The sequence below is a fragment of the Marmota monax genome, unplaced genomic scaffold (genome assembly GCF_021218885.2).
Source record: "Marmota monax isolate L192 unplaced genomic scaffold, Marmota_monax_Labrador192_F-V1.1 WCK01_AAM20220418_F8-fsc00111, whole genome shotgun sequence".
Lineage (NCBI taxonomy): Eukaryota > Metazoa > Chordata > Mammalia > Rodentia > Sciuridae > Marmota > Marmota monax.
The window spans coordinates 3,594,069-3,606,879 of NW_026695067.1; the positions used below are offsets into that span (position 1 = coordinate 3,594,069).

The window sequence follows — 12,811 nt, forward strand, 5'->3', positions numbered from 1 at the left end:
CTACCAGAATTATTTAATTTGAATTTCCCTAATAGCTAATGGTGTTGAATCTTTTTTAAAAAAACATCCATTCCTTTTTATTTTTTATTTAAGACAAGGTCTTTCTAAGTGGCCAAGGCTAACCCCAAATATGCTATCCTTTTTGGCTCAGCTTCATGAGAGCTGGGATTATAAGCGTGTGACACATTACTCAGCCAGGTTGAATTTTTGTCTAAATTGTAAGATTTAGTTTGATATTCATTTATTTTGTTATTGAACATCTAATTTGTTGCAGGTCCCTGTGTTGACAAGGAAATCCTTCCCATTGAATTGTCTTTGCAACTTTTTGATTTTAAAAAATTGGCTAGGGCCAGATGTGGTGGTCCACACGTGTAATCCCAGCTAATTAGGCAGCTGAGGCAGTAGGATCCCAAATTTGAGGTTAGTTTGGGCAACTGAGCAGTTGCCCAGACTTCTATCAAAATAAAAATTAAGAAAAAAAATCTGGGGGTGTAGTTCAGTGGTAGAGTGCTTACCTAGCATGTGCAAGTCCGTAGATTTAATCTCTGGTACTGGAGGGAAAAAAATCAGGTAGGCACAAGGGGAAATTTTTAAGATATAGAAAACTACAGAGAATGACCTAACAAACTCCATGCATATCACCTGAACTGACGACACATTGACACGATTATTAATCTTTTTTGTCATGATTATGTAAGTCTTTTTTATTTTGAGACAGAGTCTCACTAAATTGCTGAGGGCCTTACTGAGTTGCTGAGGCTGGCCTTCAACTTGCAATCCTCCTGCCTCAGCCTCCCAAGTTGCTAGAATTACAGGCATGTGCACCACATCTGGCTACTTCACGTCTTTTTTTTTTTAATTATATAAAAGGAAGAATTCATTATGAATCTGAAATCTCTTCCAATCATCACCCTCAGTTCTTTGCACTTCCCACATGCAGCTACTGGTACAAATATGATATATTTCTTTCCATTTAATTTTGTACACATACCCTTAGAATAATATGGAATATTATTTTATGTGGGTGACCTTTGTAAATTTTTCATTTCAATCAATAAGCAGTATTTTTTTTTTTTTTTCAAAAACCAAGTAATACCAAGGGGCGAAAAAAGCAGAAGCAAAATAAGCAATCTTTTGCTTTACTCTCAATTCTACTGTTGATAACCGTCCATTTTCAGCTTCTTTTTTTCCTCTTAAGACTGGATGTCACTATACCTGCCTGGCCGGTTTCTAACTTGTAGTTTCAAGCCATTGTCCTGCCTCAGCCTCCCAAGTAGCCGGGAGTACAGGCATGTGCTATCATGCCCAGCTTATTTTCAGTTTTTAACAACTGTTTCTCCTGGTATTGTTTCTAAATTAAAATGATTATGATTCTCTTTATTGGTTTTTGTTATAGGTGAGCATTTGATTCTTATACCATGTCACCATTTCTTTCTTGGCTATTTTCCAATATATGTTATAAATTTTAATTGAATCAGTAGTCACTGTTTACATTTTTATGACTGATTTTTTTAAACTGCAGAGGTAAGTGTGCTACTATAAAATCAATAAACATTAAATAATTAACTAAATCCATTTTTTGTTTTTTCTGGAGTTATCTAATTTTTAAACTGTCTTTTAGTTTTTTCTGTACCTATCCTGATTATTTTTCTGTATGCTTAATCTGATTTATTTTACCCTGTCATTATTGTTTCCCAAGTAATCAAATAGATAGTCATTTGATTTCATTTTTTAAAAAAATTTTTTTAAAGTTGTTGATGGACTTTTATTTGCTTATATGCGGTTCTGAAAATTGAATCCAGTGCCTCACACGTGGTAGTTGTGGCACAGCCACAACCGTGATTCCATTTTTATACCTGGAGACCTCACTTTCAGAATTTTTTGTTCTTTTGCTCCAACCTAAACTAATTGTTGGTTATACTTTAGGCCTGGTCTTTGTTTTTCATCCTGTAATTTTTGCTCTTTATTTTGTTAATCCTGTTTCCTCACTTACATTGCGTTTGGCAAAGTACAGAATTCTTGGTTAGAAATAATTTTACCTTAGAATTTTTGTAGCCATAACTTCCTTCCTTCTTTCTTTCTTTCTTTGTTAATTTTTTTATTTGTTCTACTTAGTTGTACATGACAGTAGAATGCATTTCAATTCATCGTTCACAAACGGAGCGCAAATTTTAATTCTCTGGTTTTACACGGTTTAGAGATGCACAATTCGTGCAATCTATCTATGTATCTAGGGTAATGATGTCCATCTCATTCCACCATCTTTCCTATCGTGTCTTCTTTCTTTTTTATTTTTATTTACCAGGGATTAAACTCAGCTTAACCACTGACCCACATCCCCAGCCCTTTTTGTGTTTTTAGAGACAGGGTCTCACTAAGTTGCTTAGGGCCTCGATAAATTGCTCAGGGACTTACTGAGTTGCTGAAGTTGGCTTAGAACTTGGAATTCTCCTGCGTCAGCCTCCCAAGCAGCTGGGATTACACAGCTGCACCATTACGCTCAGCTGGCAATACCTTTCTAATTGCTGGCAACGGTACTAGTAGTCTGTTGTTTCTGTTCCTTCTTAATCTTTTCATTTGTAGTTAACCTCCTTTAATGTTTAAAAATCTCATCATGCTATGTCTTGGTTTAATCCTTTTGTTTCATTCATTATACTGGGTGCTTGATAAGTCTTTTGATCTTAAAGCCTTTGAACTTGGAATGTTTTGTTTTGTTTGTGCTAGGGATCTCACCCAGGGCCTTGTGCATTCTAGGGAAACTGTACCACTGAAGCTGCAGCCCCATATAAGACATTTATTTATTTATTTTTTCTTTTTTAGTACCAGGGATTGAACTGAAGTCCTGGTGCATGCTAGGCAAGCACTCTACTATGGCTGTGTTACATCTGCAGCCTTAGAACTTTTTAAAGAATTGTTTTTTCGTGCTTCCTTCCTGACATGTTTGTTTTCTCCCTGTCTTTATCTCATATTCCTATTAGTCTGATTGGAACTCCTAAAAGTAAGAATTGATATTTTTCTTTTTGTAAAGGGCAAGATAGTAGTTATTTTACATTGTGGATCTTTGTTGCAAGTACTCATCACTGTGGGTATTAACATATAAACAGGTTGGCTTTGCCATTTTCAAAAAAACTTTATTAACAAAAGCAGTTGTCCTGACCATAGTTTGCTGATTTCTGCCCTAGAATGATTTTATTTTCTTAATTTTTTTCTTTTTTTAAAAAATATTTTATTAGTTGTTGATGGACCTTTATTTATTTTTATGCGGTGCTGAGAATCAAACCCAGTGCTTCACACATGCTAGGCAAGCGCTCTACCACTGAGCCATAACCTCCGCCCCTTAAAAATTCTTATATTTTTTCATTTGTTTCGTGTTCTTGGTAATTTCCTGATCTCTTACCTATTGAAGTTCCTATTTTGGCTATCTTTTTTCCTTTTTTTAATTTTGCTGTGGTGGGATTGAAACATGCCTCACATGCAAAGCAGGTGCTCCACTACTGAGCTAAACATCACAACCCTGCATACAATTTTTAATTTGCAAGAGCTTTTCACTGATTGTTCCTTTTTCAAAGCATCCTCTACTTGTTTTCTGTACAATGATATTATCTTTTTTCTCTTGCAGGATATTATTTATAGCCTTTTAGCAGTCTTTTTCTCTTATTGAAAAACCATTTTGTCCTTTTTCTCCCATGTATATTTAAACTAGTTCCCTTTGTTTAGGGGATTTCTTCATAATCTTGAGATCCAAGGCTGTTAGTTCACACTTAGTACTGGGATCCTTAAGTTGCTTAGTAGAAGTTCTGTTTGTATGGGTGAACTTCAAATTAAAATGATCAGTTTATTTTTAGTGTACTCCAATTGAGTTTTCTTGCTAGTGGCTATTTACTCATCCCAATCAGAGTTCTGCTGGGTCCAATTTTACACGCCTTAATCCCAGCAACTTCAGAAACTGAGGCAGGAGAATCTCAAATTGGAAGCCAGCCTCACCAACTTAGTGAGGCCCTAAGCAACTTAATGATATGCTGGGGATGTGGCTTAGTGCTTAAGCACCCCTGCCTGGATTCAATCCCTCGTACAAAAAAAAAGTTCTTCTGCTTGGGCAAATAAGAGTGACTATGTCTCTAAATAAATAAATAAAATAAAATAGGGGCTGGGGATGTAGCTCAAGCAGTAGCGTGCTCGCCTGGCAGGCATGCGGCCTGGCCCGGGTTCGATCCTCAGCACCATGTACAAACAAAGATGTTGTGTCCGCCAATAACTGAAAAATAAATGTTAAAGTTCTCTCTCTCTCTCTGCCTCTCTCTAAAAAATAAATAAAATAAAATAAAATAAAAAGGAAAAAGGCTAGGAATGTAGTTCAGTTATAGAGTGCCCCTGGGTTCAATCCCCAATACTGAAAGGGTCAGGGGAGAGTTCTCCAATCTCCAGTGTCTTGCCTGGTGGGGATCCAAGCTTGGATATTACTGTAGGATACAACAGGGAGAATTGGGCAGGGGTTCTGATTGTATGCCATTTGGATTTTCATTTATTGCTGGTTTTAGATTTTAGATTTTGCCTTCCAGGGTGAGAGACTTGAGGGTATCATTTTGTCTCTGTGTAGATCCCAGCTTCCTGAATTTGGCTAAGCCAATTAACATCTTCCCATCTGCTTTTTCTGCCAAAACAGGTTGAAATCTGTTTGATGTTTTCACTGCTGGTTGGTTTTGTACTGAATAGTTCCTTTATCTCATTCTAGTAAAGCTGCTGGATAGAATAGAGTCAGTATGGGTTATCAGTCCACCAGGGCAAACTGGGATTCAGCAAATTAATTTTGAACATCTTTTGAGAAATGAGTAGTAGAAATTTTTGTCTGCAGTTAGATTTTTTTTATGTGTGCTGTATCTTATTTTTTCTCTCTACCCCTTCTTCCTCTTTATTACATATTCCTCATTTCTGTCTGAGACATCATCAGAATTGCCTTTACAGTACATATTTCTACTAAGATTCTTATCACAATCTCTTAGGTAATCTCCAAGAATGATTGAGGCTTTCTGCAAGGCCTCTTCTTCTGAACCCTCACTAGAATCACCCTTCATACTTCATATTTGGCAGTTTAGGCTTTTTCTAGCTTATACTTCCAGATTTCCAGATTCTTCCAAACTTTGCCTGTTATTCAGTTCTAAAGCTGCTTTCACATTTTTAAGTGTTTGTGATAGCAGTATTCCACTTACCAATACCACTTTCTGTTGTAGTCCATGTGGGACTCCCCTTTTCTTTTGAAAGGAAAGATCTTTATTTCTATAAGTAATGTATATACTTTAAAATGCTAAATGAATACTTGAGGGTGTAGGTCATTGGTAGATAACATGCCCAGCCTGCATGCATCCCTGGGTTCAATTGCCAACACCCCAAAATCTCCCCCAAAGAAACAAAAACCCGATTAAATGACATTGAACTATATAGACTCGAGAATGAAAAGCTGAACACCAGTGGTAATTGATACTCAGCTTTGCATTGCCGACTTTAAACATATTTACATACTACCCCTATTTTTTCTTTATTCTAGCTTGTCTATTTCATTTCCTTCAGGTCTCCAGGAAACTTAGAAAAGAACCGCTACGGAGATGTACCCTGTCTCGACCAAACTAGAGTGAAACTAACAAAACGAAGTGGCCACACTCAGGTATGCAGATAAATGCCATCTCTTTTGGATAACTGGGGGAAATTAAACCTCACCCAAAGTGAAACATTAATATTTTAGTAGAATGAAAATGGATACTTAAGGTAGATAAGGTTCAAGTTCTGATTTTGCTACATAGTAATCTGTTATAATAGACAAGTGCCTAAATGCCCATTTCATAGTACTGAGTGGGAAGTAAATTAAATTATTTATGTGAATGTTATGATAGTACAAGATCTGGTTTATTGTAGTTTCTTTTATTGTTAAATTATTTCTCCTTTTACTTCTTAGTTGTAAAGGCATGGCTATATAGTTCCAATTTGATGAATATATATGTAGCAATACAGGGCAACTTTGATTATATGTGATGAATTTTCCCATCTATATCTGAAAAAAGTTGTGGATAACTACTGTATACATAAATGTCTAGAGATAGAGATGAAATGGCCAGATGACTATTACTTATGTATTAATTTGTTCATATCTGTACATATTAATAAAAACCTCATATGTAAAATATTGAGATATGTAGTAAACATTTTACTCACCCTCACCTTTTTTTTTTTTTTTAAAGATAGAAGAGAGAGAGAATTTTTTTAATATTTATTTTTCAGTTTTCGGTGGACACAACATCTTTATTTTATTTTTATGTGGTGCTGAGGATCGAACCCAGCGCCCCGCGCATGCCAGGCGAGCACGTCACCGCTTGAGCCACATCCCCAGCCCTCACCCTCACCTTTTACATGCACCTTTAAAAAATTTTTTTTTTTTGTAATTGTAGATAGACAATATGCCTTTATTTTATTTGTTTATTTTTATGAGGTGCTAAGGATAGAATCCAGTGCTGCATGCATGCTAGGAAAGTGCTCTGCCACTGAGCTACAGCCTCAGCCCCCACATGCACCTTTGTCTTTACTTGTATTTGAGCCATTTTTAAAATTAGTCTCACATGGTTTTGCAGAATACATCAACTTTATTTCCTTTTAAGTGCATGATATTGTCATTGGCAAGTTTATTCTGAACCAGAATAATCTACTAGGATAATATTAGGATAGTTTTTAATTTTAATTCATCTCACACATTCTATATATTATAATCATTTACTTATTTCTTTTTTTATATAATATATATTTAGTTGCCGATGAACCTTTATTTAATTTATTTATATGTAGTGCTGAGAATCGAACCCAGTGCCTCACATATGCCAGGCAAGCACTATACTAAGTCACAACTCCAGCTCTTCTTATTCTTTTTTTTTTTGTTGTTGTTGTTGATACGAGGATTGAACCCAGGAATGCTTAAACACCGAGTCACATCCCTAGCTCTTTCTGCCTCAGTCTCCTGAGTCGCTGGAATTAGAGGCATGTGTCACCATACCCAGCTACTTATTCCTTTTTTAAGTAACATGTAACCTTAGAATTTTAGATTAACAACTAACTAGGTATTATATATGTATGTATTTTTTCTTTCTGATATACCAAGTTTTTTCTGGTGACCCTTATCAAAAAATAGCATTGAGCTAGGTGCAGTGGTGCACACTTGTGATTCCAGGGACTCAGGAAGCTGAGGTAAAAGAAGTAAAAGAATTGCAAGTTGAAGGTCATCCTGGGCAACTTAGCAAGACCCTGTTTCTAAATAAAACTAAAATTGGCTGGGGATGTAGCTCAGTGGTAGAGAACCCACCTCCCATCCCCATTCAATCTCCAGTATTGGTGGGGGAGAAAAAAAATTGACTGCAATTGCTGTTTCAAAAGAAAGTTACTTAAATAGAATCTCTTCAGCATTACATATATTTAAAGACTTCTTATAACCAAGGGCAATGGTGTGCACTTGTAATTTCAGCAACATAAGAGGGTGAGGCAGGAGAATCACAAGTTCACGGCTTTGTTTTGCTAAATTGCCAAGACTGGTCTCAAACTTGGAATTCTCCTGCCTTAATCTCTTGAGTTTCTGTGATTATGGGTTTGTGCCACTATGTCCAACTCTGGGGGCTAAATATTGGAAAAATCAGTGCTTTGTATTTGAGCATGTATGATATGTGATTCAGGACCCTAGGGTCATAGTTTCAATCTCTCTTGACCGTACTCTTTCAGGCACATGAACTGAACTCACAGCCCTGCCCAGGAGTCTTGCAATTTTCTCCTGTGAAGTATTGCTTAGTGTATCTGGCTACCTGAGGGTAAATTAATCAGTATGCTGAGATCCTCATAGTCATAGTACATGCTCTGAAGGAATGAAGTAGAATGGTTAACTTGGGGCTATGGAGTCAGATATCTTTATCTGTTTTGTTGAGTGCTGTCTCCAGTTTGTAGAACAGTGCTTAACTGCACTTATTAGACAGGAAGTATGTGAATAAGTGAAAACCTGGAAACTATCCTAGTTCATTCTATAATTAATCTGAAAATCATTGCCTGACTTTTAGTCTCACTACTGAAAACATCGGCAGTGGCTTTATTTGTGCAGTAAATGAGACATCAGGTTTTTTGTTTGCTTGTCTTTAGCTTTTTGGACATTATTTCTTTATTTAGTTTCAGGGATATTGTATACTCATGGATTTTCTACTTTCAGGATTATTCTTATTTTGTTTCTTGACATTTATTTTCAATAACAAAACCTGTATATTTATAATGTACAACACAATATTTTGAAATATGTATACAAAAACAATAATTAGTATACATTGTCAAATGGCTAAATCAAGCTAGTTAATATTTGCATTGCCTTACATACTTACTTGGAGCTTTTCTTTCTTTCTTTTTTTTTAATATTTATTTTTTTAGTTGTAGTTGGACACAATACCTTTATTCCACTCATTTTTATTTTTATGTGGTGCTGAGAATTGAATGCAGGGCCCCGCGCATGCTAGGCTTGCACTCTACCACTGAGCCACAATCCCTGTCCTGGAGCTTTTCTTTTTTATTTTATTTATCTATTTGTTTTGGGGACTGGGGATTGAACCAAAAGGCCCTCTACCACTGAGCTATACCCTCCCCTCCCACAACCCTTTTTGTTTTAAGATAGGATCTCACTAAGTTGCTGAGACTGATCTTGAACTTGCTATCCTCGTGCCTAAACTTCCCAAGTTGTTGGGAATGCAGGTGTGTGCCACCACCCTGGACAACTCTTTTCTTTTATAAGAGTACTAAGTGCCAGGGTGGCACACCCCTATAATCCCAGCAGCTTGGGATGCTAAGGCAGGAGAATTGCGAGTTAAAAGCCAGCCTCAGCAATTTAGGCCCTAAGCAACTTGGAGAGACCCTATCTCTAAATATAAAAATATAAAACAGGTCTAGAGTTGTGGGTCAGTTGTTAATTACCCCTGGGTTCAATCCCTGGTACCAAAAAAAAAAGTACTGAGGGTTCTACTTTGGTGGTCCTCATGATATAATTACCTCACAAAACTCATAAAGGTTCTGACCCCTAATGCCATCACATTGGCTGTTAGGATTAAAACATGAATTTTGGAAGTGGACACAAGCATTCAATCCATATAAACTTAACTATGTGTTGTGTTTGGTTTGGCTCATCCTCCTATTTTACTTTGCTCCCAGTCCTATGCTTTGTCTCTGACATCATTTTTAGTTGTAACATCTGATGCTTCTTCTGAATTTGCCAATATTCCCGGAGACAAGTGATCTCAGAGACAAAGATGTTAAAAGCTAATATCCTTAGTTATAAATAAATAATAGGAGTTGGATGCATTAGCACACACCTGTAATCCCATTGACCTGGGAGGCTGAGACAGTAAGATTCCAAGTTCAAGTCCACCCTCAGCAATTTATTGAGACCCCGTCTCAAAAAAAAAAAAAAAAAGCGCTGGGGATGTAGCTCAGTGGTAAAGCTCCCTGGGTTCATTTCTAGTACCAAAAATAAAAAATAAAGAAATAATAGGTCTCCTTTAGAGGTAATATATTTCTTCAAAATATCAAGACAGATCCTGGCATAACTGCTTATTTATTACTTAGGTATGTAGTAATGTTGATTCCTATATCAGGAAAATCTTATGTACTTTTCTTGGATCCTCAAAGGTATACCACTTGAATGTACCGGGCTGAGAAGAGGTCGAGTAGGTTTTTGCTAACTGTAGGTCTACCTTAACTGAGAAGCCTGGTTGGGAGTGAGTAAGGCTTTTAGCTTGCTGATCTCCTGCAGGTAGTCTGTTAGCTCAGTGGAGTTGTCTATGTCAGGCTAGAATACTAGTAATGTGGGTGCTAACTCCTTAGGAGGGGGAAAGAACAGAAAACCCCTAACTAAATAAATAGGAGAGTGAAAAGTTGATAGACTGTTTGGCTAATGGACACATATCCAAATTTCATGAGTTTGAACGTGAGGTGGAGATGTAGCCATGGAGTGCTGACACTTCATATTCCTTTCCATGTGATAGGACCCAGTAGAGTAATGGTAATAGATTAAAAGAGGAATCACTGACTTCTGTAGAATGGAATAGTGCATGTATGGGTTTTCCCTGGTTTGCTATTGCAACTTTTTTCTTTTTGGTGATGCTGAGGATTGACCCCAGGGCTGGTGTATCACTGAACTACATTCCCTACTTCTTTTTTTTTGAGGGGTTAGGTACTAGGGATTTAACCCAGAGCCAGTTTACCACTGAGCTACACTTCCAGCCCTTTTTTAGTTTTTATTTTGTGAGAAAGGGTCTCACTCAGTTGCTGAAGCTGACCTCAGGCTTGTGATCCTCCTGCCTCAGCCTCCCTAGTAACAAGGATTACAGGCTTGTGCCACTGTGTCTAGCTGAAACTTTTTTTCTTTTATTTTCCTAAACTCTCAACTCTTTTTGTCTATCCATCCAACTGTCAACTAGTTATAGTATGACTTGAAAGGATAGATGTATCAGTCTTTCTTTTTTTTTTTTTTATTAGCCTGGATTAAAGGCAGTTGGCATAGATCTTGTAAATTTAATATAAAATGATATTGCAACCAGGTATGAGGTGAATGCCTGTTATCTCAGTTACTCAGGAGGCTGAGGCAAGAGAAAGATTGCAAGTTCAAGGCCAACCTGGGTAACTTAGTGAGACCATATCTCAAAATCAAAATAAAAAGGTCTAGGGATATAGCTTGGTGGCATAGGGCTTGCCTAGCATTCACTAGGTCTTAGTTTTGATTCCTAGTATGGCAAAAGAAAAAAAAAATAAATAAAATATGTTGAAGTAAATAAGACTGAAGATGTTGGGAACTGGAAAAAGACCCTGGAAGAGAGCGAGTCAGGAGCTATTTAGAGAGACTCCTTTTTTTTTTTTTTTTTTTTAATTTTTTATTGTTGGTTGTTCAAAACATTACAAATTTCTTGATATATCATATTTCACACTTTGATTCAAGTGGGTTATGTAGAGAGACTCCTTTGAATTTGGCTAGAAGTTGCTTTGCTCAGGCAGTAAAGGAGTCTGGTTATTGGCCCATCCTCTTGATAATCTCAAATATGAGATATAGTTTTCTTCCTTTTTCAGTCCTTGGCCTTTGTGTGTGGTGGGTTGGATGGGATGTTCCTACCTAGGTTGTTGACTTGCCTTGGGTTTGGTTCTATGCTATAGTGCTGCAAGCCCCAGTGGACTCTGTTGTTTGGTAAATAATAGATTTAGATATAATTCACATACTACGGGTCCATCCATTTGTAGCTTATGTCAGTTTAATATATTCACAGAGTTGTGCAACCATCACTACAATCAACTTCAGAACATTTTTATCATTCCTAAAAGAAACCCCGTACCCTTGGCAGTCATTGCCCTTTTCCCACTAACTAAAAAAAATTTAAAAACAAAAACAATTTTAATGTGGTTCTGGGCATTGAACTCAAGGATTTATGCATACTAGGCAAGTGCTCTATCACAGAAATATATTTCTCTTCCTTTATAAAATTTAACTATAAGCTGGGACATTGATGCATGCCTGTAATCCCATCTACTTGGGAGGGTGAGACAGGAGGATTGAAAGTTTGAGGCCAGCCTCAGCAATTTAGTGAGGCTCTAAGCAACTTTGCAAGGCCCTTCTCAAAATTTAAAAACAGGCTGGGGCTATAGCTGAGTTGTAGAGGCCCCCTGGATTCTATGCCCTACTACCTCAAAAAAAAAAAAAAAAAGAGAGAGTTTTAAATTTCTTTTTATTTTGAGGTATGGTCTTGCTAAATTGCCTAGGCTGGCCTTGAACTTGAGATCTTCCTGCAAGCAGCCTCCCAAGCAGATGGTTACAGGCCTGACTCACTGTGCCCAGCTTCTTCTTTTCTTTCTCTTTTTCTTTTATGAAGTGCTGTGGATTGAACCCAGAGCCTTATTGCATGCTAGGCAAGCACTGTACCATTGAACTATACCACCAGCCCCTAATTTTGTTTAATTATAGATAGGTAATCTTTTTCGTTCAAAGTATTTCATATAAATAAAATCATATAGTATGTGACCATTTGTGTCTGGCTTTTTTCACTTTGCATGAAGTATTTTCATAGTTCATCCGTGTTATACCCATATATCAGCACTTTACTCCTTGTTATTGCCAAATAATATTCCATTGTATGGACATATTATACTTTGTCCTCATATATCATATATAGTTAGTTAGATAGATAGATAGATAGATAGATAGGGAAAGACCAAGTTATGTCCTAAAAGAAATAACTTGGCTATTATAGATAATGCCACCATGAATATTTATGTACACATTTTTGTGTGGATGTAGTCATTTTCCTTAGAAGTGAAATTGCTTGGGTCATGTGGCAATTCTGTTTAATCTTTGGAGGAACTGACCATTTTTATTTTATGTTACCACTAGTGTGTATAGAGGTTCCAATTTCTCCACATCCTTTTTCTTTGTTTTTCTTTCTTTACTTTTTTTTTTTTTTTTTTTTTTTGTAGTTCTGGGCATTAAACCCAGGGCCTTATGCATGCAAGGCAAGCACTCTACCAACTGAGCTATATCCCCAGCCTCTGTTTTTCTTTTTCTTTTTGTACTGAGGATTCAGTCAAGTGTGCTTTATCACTGAGTAGCTGAGTACATCCTCAGTCATTTTTATTTTATTTTATTTTATTTTTTCGGACAGAAACAAAATAAACTTATTAAAAGAAATATCACACATCTTACACTTTCATGATAATTACATCTATGTTAGCATGTCATGTCTTGATACTGCTTGGTACAATATAATGTGCTCTT

The 12,811-nt window shown here is 36.6% G+C and overlaps 1 protein-coding gene across 1 annotated transcript in view; it reads left to right on the forward strand.

Annotated features, from left to right (window-relative positions):
• Ptpn9 (protein tyrosine phosphatase non-receptor type 9) overlaps positions 1-12,811 on the forward strand; it is a 96,435-nt gene that overhangs the window by 61,003 nt on the left and 22,621 nt on the right. The window contains exon 8 of the mRNA XM_046428067.2: positions 5,566-5,659. Coding sequence (XP_046284023.1) covers positions 5,566-5,659 — 94 coding nt within the window. The remainder of the gene's footprint in view (positions 1-5,565; positions 5,660-12,811) is intronic.